Genomic DNA, 19,699 nt, shown 5'->3' with positions numbered 1-19,699 from the left:
TGTGCATGTATTAGTTTATCTTCCATATGAGTGAAACCATATGGTGTTTGTCTTTCTCTGTCTAGCTTATTTCACTTAACATAATACCCTCAAGGTCCATCCATGCTGTCACGAATGGGACCATTTTCCCTTTTTGATGGCTGCATAGTATTCCATTGTATATATACAGATGTATATATGTATCTATACACCACACCTTCTTTATCTGTTCATCAGTTGATGGGCACTTAGGTTGCTTCCACGTCTTGGCTATTGTGAATAATGCTTCAGTGAATGTAGGGGTGCATAAGTCTCTTTGAATTGTTGATTTCAAGTTCTTTGGATAAATATCCAGTAGTGGGATGGCTGGATTGTGTGGTATTTCTATTTTTGATTTTTTAATAAATCTCCATACTGTTTTCTATAGTGGTTCCACCAGTTTGCATTCCCACCAGCAGTGTAAGAGGGTTCCCTTTTCTCCACATTCTCTCCAACATTTGTTATTTTTTGTCTTGGTGATTACAGGCATTCTAATGGGTGTAAGGTGATATCTCATTGTAGTTTTGATTTGCATTACCCTGATGATTACTGATGTTGAACATATTTTCACATGCCTGTTGGCCATCTGTATATCTTTTTGGAAAAAAGTCTGTTCAGCAGCTCCTCTGCCTGTTTTTTGATCAGGTTGTTTGTTTTTTGTTGCTGGGTTGTGTGAGTTCATTATCTACTTTGGAGATTAACTCCCTGTCAGATATATCATTTGCAAATATTTTCTCCCAGCTGGTTCGTTGTCTTTTTGTTTTCTTCCTGGTTTCCTTTGTCTTGCAGTAGCTCTTTAGTCTAATGAAGTTCCACTTGTTTATTTTTTCTTTTGTTTCCCTTGTCTGAGAAGACATGGTATTCAAAAAGATCCTTTTAAGTTTGATGTCCAAGAGTGTACTACCAATATTATCTTCCGAGACTTTTATGGTTTCAAGACTTATCTTCAGGTCTTTGATCCATTTTGAGTTTATTTTTGTGTATGGTGTGAGATAAGGGTCTACTATTATCTAAATTGTATGGTATTTGACTTTCTCCCTCTGACTTATCTCACTTAGCATAATACCCTCAAGATCCATCCAAGTTGCTGTAAATGGCGAGATTTAATTTTTGTTTTTCTTATGGCTGATAGTGTTCCATTGTGTATATATACCATATTTTCTTTATCCATTCATTCATTAATGGGTACTTAGGTTGTTTCCTACAATAACCCATTTTATTTATTTACTTTTACTTACTTACTTACTTATTTATTTATTTATTTATTTATTTTTGAGGAAGATTAGCCCTGAGCTAACATCTGCTGCCAATCCTCCTCTTCTTGCTGAGGAAGACTGGCCCTGGTCCCTCTTAGGACCACTTTTGCTGTTTCCCATATGAGTTGGTATGGTGTATTTTCCTTTTCATTTGTATCCATATTTTTTTGATTTCTCTTTAATTTTTCAGTGATCCACTGTTTGTTCAGTAGCATATTGTTTAGTCTCCACATATTTGTTACTTTCCTAGCTTTTTTCTTGTAGTTGGTTTCTAGTTTCATGGCATTGTGATTGGAAAAGATGCTTGATATGATTTCAATCTTCTTAAATTTATTAAGGCTTCCTTTGTTTCCCAACATATATCTTTGAAAATGTTCCATGTGCACTTGAGAAAAATGTATATTCTGCTGTTTTGGATGGAGTATTCTCTCTATATATCTATTAAGTCCATCTGGTCTAGTTTTGTGTTTAATTCCACTATTTCCTTGTTGACTTTCTGTCTGGATGATCTATTCCTTGATGTATGTGGGGTGTTAAGGTCCCATAATATTATTGTTAATATCTCCTTTTAGGTTTGTTAACAGTTTCTTTATGTAGTTTGGTGTTCCTGTGTTGGTTTCATATATATTTATAAGTGTTATGTCTTCTTGGTGGATTGTCCCTTTTTGTCATTATATACTTCCCGTCTTTGTCTCGCATTGACTTTTTTATCCTGAAGTGTGATCTAAATATGGCCACACCTCCTTTCTTTTTTTTTTTGCCATTAGCTTGGAGCATCGTCTTCTATCCCTTGATTCTGAGCCTGTGTTTGTCTTTAGGGCTGAGATGTGTTTCCTGGAGGCAGCATATTGTTGGGTCTTGTTTTTTAATCTATGCAGCCAGTCTGTGCCTGTGATTGGAGAATTCCATCCATTTATATTTAGAGTGATTATTGATATATAAGTGTTTAATGCTGCCATTTTATCCCTCTTTTCCTGCTTGTTCTGTATTTCCCTTATTTCTCGTCCCATGGATTTCAGATGGCCAATTCAGTTTGATAGTTCTCTGTGATGGTTTTCTCAGTTTTCTCTTTATTTATCATTTACGTCTTTCTTCTGATTATTTGTTTAGTGGTTCCCGTGAGGTTTGTATAAAAAATCTCATAGGGGAGATAGTCCATTTTCTGATATCCTCTTAATTCCTCAGTCTAAGCAGGTTACATCCTTTCCCTCTTCCCCTTCTAAGTTATTATTGTCACAACTTATTTTGTTTTGTGTTGTGAGTTTGTGGTTAAAATGACTAGATTATATTTATTTTTGATGTTTTCCTTCCATTTATCTTTAATCTTTCAACTAAGTGTTTGCTAACCTGTTCTGATACAGGGCTAAAATTTTCTGATTTTGTCTGCCTATTTATCTCCTTGCTCGAGGCTTTGTAAACCGCCCCCCCCTTTTTTTTTCTTCAGGTATGAGGACTTTCTTGATCATTTCTTGTAGGGGTGGTCTTGTGGTGATGAACTCCCTCAGCTTTTGTTTATCTGGGAAAGTTTTATTTCTCCATCATATCTGAAAGATAGTTTCACTGGATAGAGTATTCTTGGCTTATAGCTTTTGTCTTTCAGAATTTTGAATGTATCATTCTTCTTTGAATATATTATTTCTGGTGAGAAATCTGCTGAAAGCCTGATAGGGGTTTCTTTGTAGGTTATTTTCTTCTGCCTTGCTGCCCTTAGTATTTTTCTTTGTCGTTGATTTTTGCCAATTTGACTACTATATGCCTTGGAGAAGGCCTTTTTACATTAATGTAATTAGGAGTTCTATTAGCTTATTTTATTTGTAATTCCAGCCCCTTCCCCAAGGTTAGGAAGTTCTCAGCTGTTATTTCTTTGAACAAGCTTTCTGCTACATTCTTCTTCTCTTCTCCCTCTTGAATACTTATAAGCTTTTTGTTGTATTTACTAATTGAGTTGGATATTTGTCAGAGAATTTCTTCATTTCCTTTTAGCCTTAGTTCTGTCTCTTCCATCTGAAGCATTTCTATTTATCTGTCCTACAAACTGCTAATTCTGTCCTTCGTAATATCAGATTGGTTATTCAAGGACCCCAGATTTTTATTTATCTTATTCATTGTTTTTTTCATCTACAACATTTCTGATTGATTTTTCTTTATAATTATAGTCTCTTTTGTAAAGAATTTGCTCTGTTCATTAATTTTATTCCTGATTTCATTGAACTGTCTTTCTGAGTTCTCTTGTAGCTCATTGAGTTTTTTTTAAATGATAGCTGTTTTGAATTCTCTGTCATTTAATTGTAAATGTTTGTGCCTTCAGTCTTGATTTCTGGGTGCTTGTCATTTTCCTTCTGGTTTGGAGGACTAATATACCTCCTCACACTATTCATTGGGGTAGATTGGTGCCTTCATGAATTGGTAGTATCTGGTCACAGATTCCACCTGCTGCCACTGTGGAGGTGGCAGCAGGAGCTGTGTGTTCTGAACCTGCTGTGATCTCTGTTGTCTATGCCTGTTCTTTGGAATCTATGCTGGCAGGCCCTGTCTGTGATTGCCCGCTCACAGCTGCTGCTTTACTAACGTATGCACATGCAATCTGGCAGGGGTCCCTTGCTCTGGCCAACCAGCCAAGTTGGTGCACTTGGTGGGGGGAGGGGCACTTTCTTTCATGTGTGCAATCCTGGGGGGTGTTCTGACTCTGCCCTCACTATTTGCCCTCCTGGGGTTCTGGCTTGATGAAGACACCCCTGAAATTGCTTACCCTCCTCTGTGTGGAGCTTTCCCACTGCTGGTAGGCTGCTCAGAGAGCAAAGGCATTCCTGTGGAGAACTGCTCTTACCCCCGTCCTCTCAGACCTATGAGTGGTACCATGCCCTAGGTCACTGCTGGGGAGGGAGAGGAGATCCCTTTACCTCCTTCCCACTACCTCCCAGGGGGTCCAGCACCTCCATCTTCAGATATATGGCTGAGTGGGTCTCTCAGATGTCTATTGTGTTGTGTGAATGTTCTCTGTTGGCTTATAAATGTCCTTTTCATTGTATCTTGGGGCACAGAGTTTAAGGGAAGAGCTCACTCTGCCATAATGCTGACCTCACCACCTGAGAAGGTTTTTAACAATTAATGTAATTAATTTAATAGATATAAGGCTATTCATATTTTCTATTCTTCAGTAGTTTTTGATAATTTATGTCATTTAGGAATGTAAATTTTACATTCCAGATGCATTGTTGAATTTCCTGGCATAAACTTGTTTGTAATATATTTCCTTATTGTCCTTTCAATATGTAAATGGTGTGTAGTGATGACTCTTCTTTCATTCCTGATATTGATAATTTGTATCTTCTTCTTGTTTTTTGATCTATCTATCTAATGGTTTATGAGTTCTATTGTTTTTTTCAAACTTCTAGCATTTGCTATTATTTATTTTTCTATATTTGCCTATTTTCTATTTTAGGGGTTGACAAACTGTAGCTCATAGGCCAAATCCAGCCAACTACCTACTTTTCTAAATAAAGTTCTATTTTAACATAGCCACACTCATCCATTTACCTGTTGTTTGTGGCTGCCTTTACATTGACAAGAACAGAGTTGAGTCGTTGCATTAGAAACTCTATGGTCTGCAAACTCTAAAATATTTACTTCTGGTCTTTCATACAGCAAGTTTGCTACCCCTTTTGTATTCCATTGCTTTCTTCTCATTTCTTTTATTTTTTCCTATGATTAATTTGGGTTTAATTTTCTCTTTTTCTTTTCTTGTTTATTATGGTAAAAGCTTATATAATTGATTTTGGACCTGTCTTTTTTCCCTCTAATATGAGAAGTTCAAGCTGTCACTTTCCTCTGAGCACTGCTTTAACTGTATTCCACAAATTTTGATATATTGTATTTTAATTTTTATTTGGTTCAAAATATTTCCTAATTTCCCTTGTGATTTCTACTTTGACCCATGAGTTATTTAAAAGTGTCTTTTTTATGTTAACAACCAAAATATTCATCAGGAGATGAATATATAATCAAATTGTGGTGTATGTATACGCAATAGGATACTACTCAGTAAATCAAGGAAAGAATTATTGATACAGAAAACAACATAGGTGAAAATCAATTTAATCACCCCGAATGGAAGACCAACACACACAAAAATACATTCTATATGACTGTATTCATATAAATCTCTAGAAAAATGCAAACTAATCTATAGTGACAGAATGCAGATCAGAAGTTTCTTGGGGATGAAAGAGCAGAGAGGGACAGAATGGAGTAATGACAAAGGACATCAGAAAATTTTTGAGGTCATAGATTTGTTCAGTGTCTTGATTGTGTGTGGTGATGGTTTCATGGATATTTACGTATGTCAAAACTAATTAAATTGTGTACTTTAAATATGTAGACTCTATTGCATAGCAACTATACCTCAATGAAGCTGCTTTTAAAAGTATTTTAATTTCCAAATATGGGAGGATTTTCCAGTTGTTTATCTGGTATTGATGTCTAATTTAATTCTGTTCAGCGTTTGATTCTGGTCAGAGAACATATTGTATATGATTTAAAACCCAATAAGTTTTCTGAGATTTGTCTTAAGACCTGGAATATGGTCTACCTTGGTTAATGGTCCATTTACACTTGCAATAAGTATATATTCTACTACTTTACTTAGAGTGGTCTGTGAATGTCATTTAGGTCAAGCTGGTTGATAGTGTTGTTCAAATCTTATATATAATTACTGATTTTCTGTGTACTTTCTATCAATTACTTGGATAGGAGTTTTGCACTCTCCAGCATAATTATGGATTTATTTATTTATTCTTTCATTATTCCTGCTTTTGTTTCATGTACTATAAAGCTCTGTAACTTTGTGCAAACATTTTTAGAGTTATTATCTATTCTTGATGAATCAATCCCTTTATTATTATGAAAAGTCCCCCTAATCCTTGGTAATATATCTTGTTCTAATGTCTCTTATCTGATATTATTATAGCCACTCCATATTTCTTATATTTAGTCTCACATGGTATATCTTTTGTCATCCCTATACTTTTAACTTATATTTGTCTATATATTTAAAGTGTATTTTTTGGGTAGCATACAGTTGATCTTTTTTTTAAATCCAACTTGACAATCTCTGCCTTTTAATTATAGTATTTAGATCATTCACTTTTAATATGCTTTTCAATGTGGTTGAATTTAACCCTACCATCCTGCTACTTTTTTTCATCTGTACCATCTGTTCTTTGTTCATTTTCTTTACATTTTCTGCTCCTTTGGATTAAATGAATAGCTTTTAGTATTCTATTTTTATCTCTGAGGTTATTAGTTATGATTTTTAATAGTTCCTTTAGCATTTATAGTTTAACTCATCATAGTATATCTTTAATAATATTTTATCAGTTTATCCATTATATATGATACTTACCTCACGATATTTTCATTTCCCTTCTCCTATCATTTGCCATTTTTGTCCACATATGATGTAAACACCACTATGTGTATCTGGGATCATTTTCTTTTCCACCTGAAGAACTTTATTTAACAATTCTTGTGGTGCAAGTCTCTTTGCAACAAAAGCTTTGAGCTTTTGTGTGTCTGTAAAATACTTTGTTTTGCCTTCATTCTTGAAAGATATTTTCACTGAGTGTATAGAATTCTAAGTTGACAGGTTTTGTTTTGTTTTGTTTTTCATTCAGCACTTCACAGATCTTGTGTCATTGTCTTCTGACTTGTATATTTTCTGACAGGAAGTCTGCGATAATTTTTATCTGTATTTCTCTGTAATATGTGTGTCTTTTATTTCCCCCTGACTTCTTTTAAGATTTTCTTTTTGTGACTGATTTTCAGCAATTTGATTATTATGTATCTTTTTGTAGTTTGATTAAAGCTTGTCATGCTAGGCTTGGGGTTTATTGGAATTCTTGAATCTGTGGTTATATCATTTTCTTCAAATTTGAAAACAATTTGACCCTTATTTCTTAAAGTATTTCTTTCTGCTCCTTACTTTTTTCTAGGACTCCAGTTACATGTATATTAGTCTTCTTGGTATCCCACAGACCACTAAAGCTCTGTTAATTTTTTTTTGGTCTCTCTTTTCCTCTGTGCCTCTGTGCCAACAGATATTTGGATAATATATATTGTTATATCTTTAGGTCCACTGACATTTTTGTCTTTGACAGTATCTAATCTGCTGTTAATTCCATCCAGTAAAATTATGATTTAACATATTGTATTCTTTCATCTCTACAAATTCCATGTGATTCTTTATCTCTTTTTCTTCTCTTGTATTTTCTTTTAAACTCTTGAGCATATTTATAGCATTTGCTAGAAGTTTTTTCAATTTCTTTAATACTAATCCTATTATCTCTGTTGTTTCTGTTTATTGATTTTTATCCTGTTTATTGGTCAACTTTTTTATTCTTCTTGGTATTCATAGTGCTTTTTGAGTGGATACTGGACATTGTGAATATTATATTGTTGAGCATCTTGATTTTCCTGTTTTGCTTTATATTAGTATTGGGTCTTGTTTTTCAGGCAGTTAAGACTCATGGATCAGTCTAGGCTTGTCAAGGTTGAGGCTTGTCTTAAGCTTTGGTAGGATGGTTGCTGAGTAGCCTTTAAACAAATTTTTAGCCTTACTACTAAGGCATAACCTCCTGGGGTCTCTGCTGAATGCCCAGGGTGATTAACAAGGACTTTCCACTCTGGCTGGTCTGAAGTTGAACATCTCCCATCCCTGTGTGAACTCTAGTAACTGCTCATCTTACTTCTTCACATTCAGTATTTGCTTGGACTTGGACTGCTTTCCCCTGTGTACACACCTCTTACTATTCAGCAGAGACTCAAGAAGAACCATATGCAGATTTACGGAGCTGATTTTCTGCATAGCTCCCTCCTTTTTGGAACTCTGCTTCACAGCTTCTAGATGCCTTAGCTTCCCTGACTGCTGATCTCTGGCTGCTCAAGCCTACGAAGGCTTGAGAAACCCCCTCCTTGTTGCATGGTCTAGAACATACTTCTAGGCCAAAAGCCAGGGAAATCATGGGTCCCATTCAGCTTGTTTCTCTTTTCTCAGTGATCACAGATGTGTTCTGCCTGTTTTTTAATGTGTGAAAACATGGGTTTCATATATTTTGTCCTGTTTTTTACTTATTTACAGTGGAAGAGTAAGCCTGCTTCTTGATACTCTATCACGACCAGAAGCCAAAATCTGGTTTGTTATTCTTGTTACTGCCTTAATCCCTCAGAAATACCTTTCAACAGTTGCATTTTTGTGTGTGTGTGTGTACGTGCTTGTGCATTGGATATTGTTGGTTCCTTCTTTCTTAAAAGATTCTCTTCCACTAATTTCTGGAATATATACTAGTCTGATTTTCCTCTCTTGCCATTTCCTTTAAGATTCCTTTTCAGGCTCATCATCGTCTACCTGGGCATTATATTTTGGAAGTTTTCAAGGCTTAGTTATAGATTCCTTTCTCTTTTTATCTCATATTCTTTCCCTGGGAAATCTCACCTATAAAAACATTAAAGGTCACCAGGACCCTCAACCTTCTATCCCCAGCCTAAATCTCTCTTACATACTCTAGACCCTCCTGCCTACTTGGATGTCTCTAAGGCAACTCAAAGTCAAGTTAATAATATCATGATCCTCTCACCTGCCCTGACCCCTACTCCCAAACCTGGCCCTCTTCCAGTGTTTCATGCTTTAGTGAATTATACCTCCACCCTCTCCAGCAGTGCTGGTCAGAAACCAAAGAGAGATCTTGGACAGTTTCCTTGCTTTATTCCTCTGCCTTTCCAGAATGTGCCTCTTTATGTATTCTCTCCATCAGCAAGTCCTGGCAGTTTTACCTCTTAAAAATTGTTTGACTCTATCCATTTCTCACCATTGCCACTGAATTGGCCCAAGCTAGATATCACCTCTCATCTGACCTACTGTAGCAGTCTCTTACTTGGCCTCTGGATGTCCCCTCTAATCATCCATCCAAATCTGTCCTCAATACCTCAGGCTAAAGTGATCTTCCAAAATGTGAATCTAAGCATGTCCCCTGCTTCTTTTAGATCTCCTCAATGGATTCTTGTTGATTTTAAGATAAAGACCCTAATCCTAAACAAGGCATAAAAGGCTCTACATGTTTTAACCCTTGCCTACCTCTCTTTCTTCTTCTCTTACCACAATACCCCTTACTCTGTTCTCCAGCCACACTGGCTTTCTTTTAGTTCTCGAAAGATGTTACTCCCTTCTTGTCATAGAATCTTAGCATATGCAATTACCTTTGTTTGGAATGTCCTTTGCCACCTTCAAATCACACTCTTCTCCAGATTATTTTTCTGTAGATTTCAGCTCATGTGACCTCTTCAATAAAGTCTTTCTTTCCCTTTAAAAATACAGTTTGTGTATAATTGTATAAAACTAATTATATCACTGCCACTTTGTCCCCAGTGGAAATAGCTTCATGTCTTCAGCACTAGGCACTACATAAATATTTGTTGAATGAAGGAATGAATGAGTCAATGATTGCCTTTTTATTTTTATTGCATCATGAGCATGGTAGATCCTAAATGAAAATTTGTGGGCCACTTTATGAATTATTGCCTAATGTGCATCATTTCATATATTCTGAATGACAGTTTATTTATAGCCATTTAAGAATGAGCTTCATATTTCACTGAAAATGATAGCATAGAAGAATTTAATTTCAAGTAAACTTTCATTATAGGGGCAAATTCTTAATTTTTAAAATATGGTTAAAAGATTCACTTCCTTGTTGCTATTTGCCATTTGTCTTTCTAAGGGGAAAAAGCCTACATTCAAAATATTTTGTTCAGTTTTCAACTGTATAGAGTGTGTATTTTCACAAAGGAGGTGATAGTATCCAGTTTCTAGTGAGGGAAATGAGTTTATAGTGGTAGTTCTGACATCTCTCTCCTCTCCCGCACATACTCCTGAGCACCATACCCCTATATTGTCAAGGCATTTTTGTTGTCCAGCTTAGCTGCCATTTATTAGCTCTTCTGTGCCTAGTCCTATGTTCCGTGCTTTAGAATATCATGAATCTTCAAAACAAGTATTACCAATAATGCAAAACATACTTACTAATCCTGTTTTACAAATTATAAATTGAGGCCCAGAGAAATTAAGTGACTTGCTCAAAGCCATAGTTAGTAACTGCCAGAGCCAGGATTTATGAAGCTCCAAAACCTATATCCTTTCTGCTACTTTTTTGTGAGACAATTCCTGATTCTATCATGGAAAATTGAGAGTTGACTTCAAATCTGTCTGTTCCTTGGACTTTATGATAGCAAATTTAGTTAAAACATTATCTTGTAGAAAGACTGGTTTCTTTAAACTTTCATGACTCATTCTTAATACAACCTGTCTATAATAATTAAATTTTCATAGAGCTATTTCATGACTCTATTCTTAGGTATTGTGATTTTCAATTCTTTGGAAATCAATAGCATTATTTTGATACTTGCTTGTTTCCAAATATTAAAAGCTAAGTAATTTAAGCATTTTTGCTCAGTTAGTTAGAACATGATCTTGGTATTGATCAGCATACAATTCTGTTGACCTCCCACAGGAAAACCCAGCCCAAAGCTAAAACTAATGCTACTTCTGGCTCACATTTGGGTTATTATCTTCTCTAATCGTGAAAAACAACACACAGAGCCAAGTTTATATTCTGTTTCTAATATGACCCTGAAAAAAAATTGAATGGGTTATAACTCCTTTTGTTCTTCTAAAAGGTAAAATGTGTGTTTTCTTTGGCATGCATATATTCAATTGCTCACTCATTTGTTCACATAACAAACATTCATTGAGTGCTTCCTACATGCCAGGCATCATTCGAGGGGACGTAATGATAAACAGGACAGACAAAATATTTAGCCCATGGACTTTCTGTTCTAGTCAGGAGAAACAGACAATCAGACAACAAAATAGTGATAACTGCTGATGAGAAAATATAGCAGAGTATTCTGATTAAGAGGATTAGAGATGGTGGGGGGTTATTTTGGACAGGATGGTCACATAAGATCGTTTGGTAGAGGTGACATTTGAACCAAGACCTGAATTATGAAAATGAGTCAGTCATTTGAAAAACGGCAAGAGCTACTTTCCAAATAAGTGCAACAGACATAGAGGCAGGAATGACCTTCGGAGGTACCAGGAACAGAAAGATGGTGTTTCTAGAACATAGTTTATAAAGCTGGAAAAGGAGGCAGGGGCCAGATCTTAAGGAGTTCAAATAAACTTAAAGTTACCATCAGTATCTTCTAAAATAACATTATTGACATTATCATATTTGTCTTAGAATTCACTTTATCTCCCTGGCACTGTTTATTAATTATGACACAAAGAGAACCAAATGTCATCATAAAGTTTTAAAAATTGAAAGCTTCCTTAGGAATTACCTAGTCCCACCCCTTCATTTGGAGAAAAGGCAATTTGAGCCCAGAAAGGTTAAATACTTGCAGGAGTTAACTCAGCAAGCCTGGAGAGGTGAAGATTTGAGCTCAGGCTTCAGTACTGCAGGGTCCAGTGCCTCTTCCAGGAAATCAGATTTTAAGAAAACATTCATAAATTTTTTTTTATTTATGGCATTTCTGTGGCTCTCCTGTTTTCCATTAGATTTTTTAAAAATAAATTTCCATAATTTAACCAGTATTTAAGTATAATGAATTGTTTTAGATTTGGATTGTACATTAAAAAAAAATCTTTGGCCAAATTCTTATAGGAGCAGAATAATGCAGATAATGACTTAGTATCTATCTTTCATTTGACTTTCATTGTACCATCTGCAAAGGTTCTTCACCTGGTGTTCTTATACTTTCAGGGATAAACAAATGGGCTTCAAGTTTCTACTAACCCTCTGAAAAGATGCACAACATTTCACATGCTTGTGAGTATCATTTTGAGTCCTCCAAGAAACGGACATCAAGACAGGATTAGACAAGCTCAGTTTCTGGGGAAATACCTAAAGAGGATAAAGGAGAAGGAACAGGAGTAGGTAGCAATGAGACCACAATGCAGGTCTGACATCTGTGAAGGGAGAAAGGGAAGGAAGGATTGGGTAGAAAGTCTCAAACTGCAGTATAGTTCCAAGAAACTTGGGGAGTCCCCAAGTAAAAGTTGGTGGTTGGAGGCATCCTGTGTTGGGCAGAAAGGCACTGACACTAGTACCCCTGCCACACTTGGTTATTGGCTCTGATTAGCACCAGGGGCAGTGTGGTCATGGATCCAAGCGGGCAGCAGCTGGGGCTGACCGTCAACTCTGCTCCTGGCAGCAGTTCTCTAGAAGGAGATCCGAGCAGTGCACTTCTAGAGCCACCACACTGTGCTTATGTCCATTCCTTTGGGAAATGTCATTCCTTCGGCTTTTGTCATATTTTCAATGTGTTTGGGTCCCCAAAACAGTTCAGAACCACTGACTATTTTGATATCTAAATGGTTAAACTGTATCCTGCAGAGACCAAAGTATGGACTCAAATTTATTACCAAAAGTCAAGAAACAGGGCTTACTCACTGAACCCCTGAAAATTGTAAAAGTGTTTCCATTATTTCTTCATGAGTGGAAGAGACAGTCTTACTTTTCATATTCATATTTATCTCGATGAAAGCAAATAGTGTCAGAATCCTGGCTGCAGGGTTATATGATAGGATGCATATGTACTTATTTTTCCTTAGAGGAAGAACTAAAGATTCAGAGCATGGATGATGGACACATAATTCCTGGGTTCATACCATGATTCTGCCGCTGATTAGCTGCTTGACCATGGCTAAATTACTTCCTCTCTCTGTTTCTCAGATTCCTCTTTTCTAGCATGGACATAATGATAATAGTGCCTGCCTCCTTGGATTGTGGGGAGGATTCAGTGAGGCGATCCCCAGAAAGCTCCTCACACAGTGCAGACACACACTATTTCTATGATCTTGAAATCTTGGGCACTGAGCACTGCAGTGTGCCCTACTTGAACAGATTCAGCAATGTAAAATGTGAACCCCAGGAGTGAATGAATAGATGAAGCTCTGATCCTTCAAGCTGCAGAAGGAGACTTTGAAGAGCAAGCCCTTACAACACATTTGAAAATTATTCCATGAAAAAGTAGTGTCTCTCGTTGGTAGTATTTGAGGAGATATGAAGGTTTTTTCTTTGTGCTTATTGGTATTTTTAATTAAAAAAATGATTGTATGTTCACTTGTATAATTAAACATTTTTGACATTATGTCCAATTCTTTAACACATGTGCTTTTTTTTTTTCTTCCTCCCCAGAGCCCTAGTACACAGTTGTATATTCTAGTTCTAAGTCCTTCTGGTTCTTCTACGTGAGCTGCTGCCATAGCATGGCTACTGACAGATGAGTGGCGTGGTTCTGTGCTCCGGAACTGAACCCGGGCTGCTGAAGTGAAACATGCCAAACTTTAACCACTAGGCCATCAGGGCTGGCTCTACATCTGCTTTTTAAAGCAAGTTATAGTTATAAAGGTGATTTTGCATAGAAGTGGATTATTCCATAGTATAAAATTATTATTACTGCTGTTATTGCACAAAATGTTTAAAAAGTTTTCAACCATGCTCTGCGGAGCTTGACCTTTTTTGACGAATTGCTTTCTGTTTGGGTGAGCTGTCTTTCCTCCTTTAACAGCTTCCTTGATTTCTCTCAACCTATTTTGTCTGTAATTCTTTAATTCCCAATCTCTTTAGTGTAACCACTTTTCACTATTCCTGGTCTAAACACTTTTAGTAAGGCAGATATGATAAAAAGTTAAATAAGCATTTGAAGAGTTAAATGAACATTTGCAAATTATTTAGTCCAGTGGTTGGCAAAGTACGGCTCAAGGGTCAAATCTAGCCAGCAGCCTGTTTGTGAAATAAAGTTTTATTGGAACCATGCTTTTTAGAATACAAATTGTCTATGGCTGCTTTCCTGCTACGCAATGGAGTTGAATAGTTACAACAGCGACTGTATGGTCCACAAAGCATAAAATATTTACTATCTGACCTCTTACAGAAAAGTTTGCCAACGCTTGATTTAGTTTACCCAAAGTTTTAAAAAGCAGGAGAAAAATAAAAACATATCTCGAACAGGATAGCTTGTTGAAGGTAGGAATTAGGCCTTACTCATTACTTTATCCTTAGTAGCTGGCCTAGAGCCAGGCTTACTGTAGATACTAAATGAATAATTGCAGAATTGAATTGATTGCATTAATTTTAAAAATTGAATACTTATAATTAAAAAGAAATTTCCTCCCAGTATGTTTTTATTAAAGTTGGCACTGTAGAGTAAACTAGCTGGGCTAGCCCATTAGTGACCATTATAAATAATCTCCCTGGGGTGATTTGTGTTACATTAGAAAAACATTCCTTTTGTGAAAAAACTATTAGTTTAATGGAATAATATGTCTGAGAGAGAATACTTGACCCCCTGCTGCTTCTTTTCACGTTTTGCTTTTTATGCTAAGATTCCTTTAATAATTTCTTAATACTTTAGGCATGATAATTCATCAAATTCCTAGACTCACATGATGAAGCTCTCCGAATATTTTCAGTAAGTGGATTTTAGTACCTGGTTTGGAAAAATTGTTTGGGTAGAAAAACTTTTGTATATAGTTACATATGAATTACAAAATTAACTTTAATCCTTGTTATATTGCTGTAAAGGTCAAATGTTTTAAGCTATTACAAAATCATTTGTATTCAAAATTTCACAAAGGAATCTATCTTTAAATAGATGATACTTTTTAAAAATTGAGACATGGGTTTCTGGTTTTCTTTTTGTTAGTCCATTTGTTTTTGTGCGATGAACAAGGACATCAATTAATAACAACTTTGGAAAATTTCCATAAAATGCTTCCTATTGATAAGGCTCATCTGAGACACTTTTTTAAAGCCAGGGGGAAGGAATGAATAGGTGGAGCATGGAGGATTTGGGGAGCAATGAAACTATCCTGTTTCATAATATAATGGTACCAAAGGGATAGTGACAAATATCACTATACATTTGTCCAAATCCATAGAATGTACAACACCGAGAGCGAACTGTAATGTAACCTATGGACTTTGGATGATGACAATGATGTATCAATGTAGGTTCATCAATTGTAAAAAGTGTACCACACTCGTGGGGAACGTTGATGATGGGGGAGCCTTGTTTGTTTGCATGTTTGGAGGCAGAAGTTATATAGGAAATCTCTGTAATTTCCTCTTAATTTTGCCATGAACCTAAAACTGCTCTGAAAAAAAAGAAATCTTAAAAAAAGTAAATGTCTTAGGCCTCTCTCCTCTAAATACTGCTTCACAATTTGTGGAGTGGGGCCCAGGGCTCTTTCTTTTTTAAGCATAAGCACCACAAGTGATTCACATCATCAGAGAAGTTTAGGAAATACTACTTTAAAGAATACCTTCTGGGGCCAGCCAGCGGCATAGCGATTAAGTTCATGCACTCTGCTTCAGCTGCCTGGGGTTTGCCAGTTCACATCCCGGGCGTGGACCTATGCACTGCTTATCAAGCCATGCTGTGGCAGGCATCCCACATATAAAATAGAAGAAGATTGGCACAGATATTAGTTCAGGGTCAATCATCCTCAAAAAAAATAAGGAATACCTTCACGTTTTCTCAATCATGTATAAAGTAATGTGAATGGTGCTTAAAAAACTTACCTAGATCCATCATATACTCCCACTGATGATGAGATCCTTTTAATATTCACACATAGAATTTAATATTTGCTCTTAAGCTAAATATTAGATAATTTTATCAATGACTTAGAGTGAGGTTTTTTTAATATTCCAGTCATTGACTCTTCTTCAATATTTTGAGCTTATTTGGGTCACAGATTCCCTCAGAGAAGCTGATGAAATGCGTGTAATCTCTTCCCAGGAAAATTAACACACAAAAATTTTGCATTTAATTACCAAGTTTCTACTAACCCTGACATATAAAAAAGGACTCCAACAATAGACCAGTTTAAAATTTATTCTTCATTTGGGGCCCACTTTATTTTTAATATTGCTCTATAGCTGGATATCTTTACCCTAATTTATTTTTTCTATCAGATGTCATACAGTCAAAAATGTAATAACTGTATCAGTATTCTAACTGTGTGTATCTCTCTTTCCAGTTAAATAGGACATATATTGTCATTGTGTTTCTTTTGCTTAAGATGTCATTTAAAAAAAATCTCATGTATTTTGATACAACTGTGGATTTGGGGGATGCTATTTATGGAAAGAACGAGAAGCTGACAGTTTGTTGGCAGAATAATAGAGGGACAGATACCTTGAGGCTGGGTGAGTCCTGATAGGCATGGGATAGATGAAAGAAGATGCCTGGGGAAGGAGCTGAGGTGACCAGTAGCCAGCAATGAAAATCCTAGGGCAGACTGGAGTCAAAGGGGTAAATTCAGAGGGAGCTGGCACCTTCCTTGATTCCTCCCGAGTTTTAGAAATGGGAATTCAGTGAGGGATGCAAACAGCTTGGGTGGCAGATGGCTTTGGAGGGAACTGTATCAACCCAAATTTGAGCATTGTATCAAAAACTCAGGCAGAAAGAATTTTGTTTTCTTCAAGGTCTTAGAGATGAGGTTGGGGTAGGGGGAGAGCAAGAGAGGAATATTGAGTGGGGAAGAAAGGGGAGTGGAAGGAAAAGAGAGAGAGTGAGAAGTGAGACAGAAAAACAGACAAAGGGAAAGAGAGAGAAGTTCTGGAAAGAAGCCACACTTATATTAATCTAGACAAAACTGGGCTCATTGATTACATTGGAAATGTAATCTGTCTACCTGGCTGTAATCTCAAGAGAGTGTACTTTAAAATGACTTCCTGAAAGTATATCTTGTAGTGTTTTATGCCTCACTGTGAGGTTGGAAGAGTATTGGAGAATACAAAAGGGCCGGTTTCTCATCTGTGCGTCAAATTATAACTCAGGGCTCACACTAGCCCACAGGACAATTTTGAATGAATTAGAAACAGGCGGATGCAGCCCCACACCAGGGCATGTGGCTTAGCCAGCAGAGTACAGTTAAGATTTCAGCTCTCATTTCTATCACCAGACCTGCTTGTGCAGAGAACTCCCTGCCCAACACTATGTGTCAGCTCTGTTCCAAAGAATTGAATTTCTGCTTAGGATTCAGGCAGCAGAGAAGATAAGGAGAGGCTTCGGATCTGTGTAAAGACCTTTCAAGTCTCTTACAAGCCAGAGCATCTATGATATTGTGATTTGTTTCTAGGATTCAAACTACCCAAATAAATGTGAATCTGGGTAGCAAGGTTACAGAGCAGGCAGGTTTGAAGGAGATGCACATAGAGTGATGAGGAGGAAGGAGATGCTGGTCCACTCAGCCACATCACATAGAACCACCCCGGCAATCAATAAAAGGGCAGATGTTTCAGCCAGATTGCTTCCACATCCATAAGCTAGTTATAATCTTTATGCTTTCACAAATAATCATAGAAATAGGTTCAGAAGTCACCATATTCATATATATATATATATATTCACACACACATATATGATTGATATACATCCATATTTTATGTATACATATATTCATGAATCCTAGCCATTCTTCCATATGATTCCATACAATGTATTTTACACTATTACAATACCAACAAATGTACTGTCCAAAAAATGCAATTATTGTAAATAATTCCTATTGTGTCTATTATAACAAAATATGAAATATGTAAATAAAGAAGTCATTAACTTGTCTAGGGGATTTTAAAACCATGTTCTTTAATATTTAATGCTAATTAACTAAACATCTAACACATTTTGTTCTTATAAATGATTAAGTTGAAAATATTTTGCAAATTCACGGAAAATCTGGGTAATAAGATATTGCTGATCAAATATAAATTGTGTCACTGTGTTTATTTCTATCAGTTTGGGTTGTCCTTAATTAAGGGGGGAACTTTTCTTCATTTAGACTTACTAAACATCATCTCTTGTGACTAATAAAGTTTATAGTTGCAAGAGGTATAGAGGTACTTTATCTTCCCCTATATATAAATTATGTTCGTTGGTAGGCTCAAGACATTCTCTTTAGGACTTTTTACTTTATTAAAATAGGCAATTTTTAAATTCTTTTAATTTTTTGAATCCCTGATACTTGGTATGGTTCAAAAATTAAAATGATTCAGAATGTGTGCAAAAAGAATCCCAACTGCCTCCCCAGCCCTGCTCCTCCTGGCCCTGCATGTAACCATTTTTAGTAGTTTCTTGTTAATCTTTTCTACATTTGTTAATGAAAGCACAAGAAAACACAAATATGCATTCTTTTTTCTCTCCCATTTTTTCAAAAACAGGCAAAATTTAAAAATTCTCCCCACAATACCTTTTTAATCCTGCAACTGGCCTATCCTTCAGCTGGTAACTTACCTCTTCTTTGTAAAGAAGATTAATGAAATCGTCTACAGACACTTTCACAAAATCTCCAGTTATCAAAATTAACAAGATGAGTTTAAATAGACATTGGTTGATTGCAGTCTTACAAGTTTCAGAATGGTTTGGAAGCAAAGTGACTGGAATATTCTGGTGTACTGTCCAGGTTACTGTCTTCCTGGTATGATGATTTGGATAACTGCTGTACTATTTCTTCCGTAATTTTAGAATTAGGTTAATTTCTAGCATAAAAGCTATGCTAAAGATACCACCTGGGAAAGTGTATACTGATTTAGGAAATGGTTAAGGATATTTTACGCAAATTTAAAAATCTCTTAATTTCCAAATCTTGTATAAAGTGGAGATGTTGCAAAAGAGTTTACCTGTTTAAATTTAGAATGCTGACAAGTTTTTGATACTAACAGCTGTCTCTGGTATGATCATATCATCAACTGATTACAGAACTGCAAGTTTTCAATTAACTTGAGCCCTTCCTTCTCCTCATTGCTCATATTTCCATTCAGGGGTGGCTAGGCATCCTCATTTACTAATGTGGTTTTGTATTTCCTGTTGCGTATTACTAAAGCCTTGCTCCTAGTCCCCAGCATTCCATGCTACCAGACCGTGCTGCACCATCAATGATTAGGGTGACCTTCAGTCCCTGCCACTGTGTGTTAATAGAGCTCACTTTCAACCTCAAAAGTGTTCTTGATTGGGTAAGAAATTTTATGGTCATCCTATGAGATTTCCCAATGATAATAACAGCTAACCTTTACTGGGCATTTGCTCTATACCAGCAACTGTGCTAAACCTTTGCATATATGATTTCATTTATAACTGCCTATAGCATAACTTCCATTAGACAAATAGTATTATAGTACTTATATTACAAAAGACAGTGGAAGCTAAGAGGTTAAGTAATTTACCCAAGGTCATGCAACTAGTAACTGAGGAACCAGGACTTGAATTCGGGCCTGTTGGATCCACACAATAACTGTTTGTTATTAAGACTGTGTTATTAGGACCAGTCTGTGGCCACCGGTGCCCAAGTTAGTCTGGCAGCA

At 36.2% G+C, this 19,699-nt stretch overlaps 1 protein-coding gene across 11 annotated transcripts in view; it reads left to right on the top strand.

Moving 5' to 3' along the window:
- Window positions 1-19,699, top strand: part of CCDC148 (coiled-coil domain containing 148) — a 227,982-nt gene that overhangs the window by 20,024 nt on the left and 188,259 nt on the right. For 4 of the 11 annotated variants that reach the window (XM_046657860.1, XM_046657858.1, XM_046657856.1 and 1 more), the window contains one exon: window positions 12,089-12,154. The exons of the other annotated variants lie outside the window; for them this stretch is intronic. In XM_046657860.1, coding sequence (XP_046513816.1) covers window positions 12,133-12,154 — 22 coding nt within the window. In that variant the 5' untranslated portion in view covers window positions 12,089-12,132. The remainder of the gene's footprint in view (window positions 1-12,088; window positions 12,155-19,699) is intronic. 11 annotated transcript variants of the gene reach the window in all.

This window comes from Equus quagga, chromosome 4 (assembly GCF_021613505.1).
Source record: "Equus quagga isolate Etosha38 chromosome 4, UCLA_HA_Equagga_1.0, whole genome shotgun sequence".
NCBI lineage: Eukaryota > Metazoa > Chordata > Mammalia > Perissodactyla > Equidae > Equus > Equus quagga.
The sequence above is the reverse complement of the archived record's forward strand: the minus strand, read 5'-3'. Positions and strand labels throughout refer to the sequence as shown.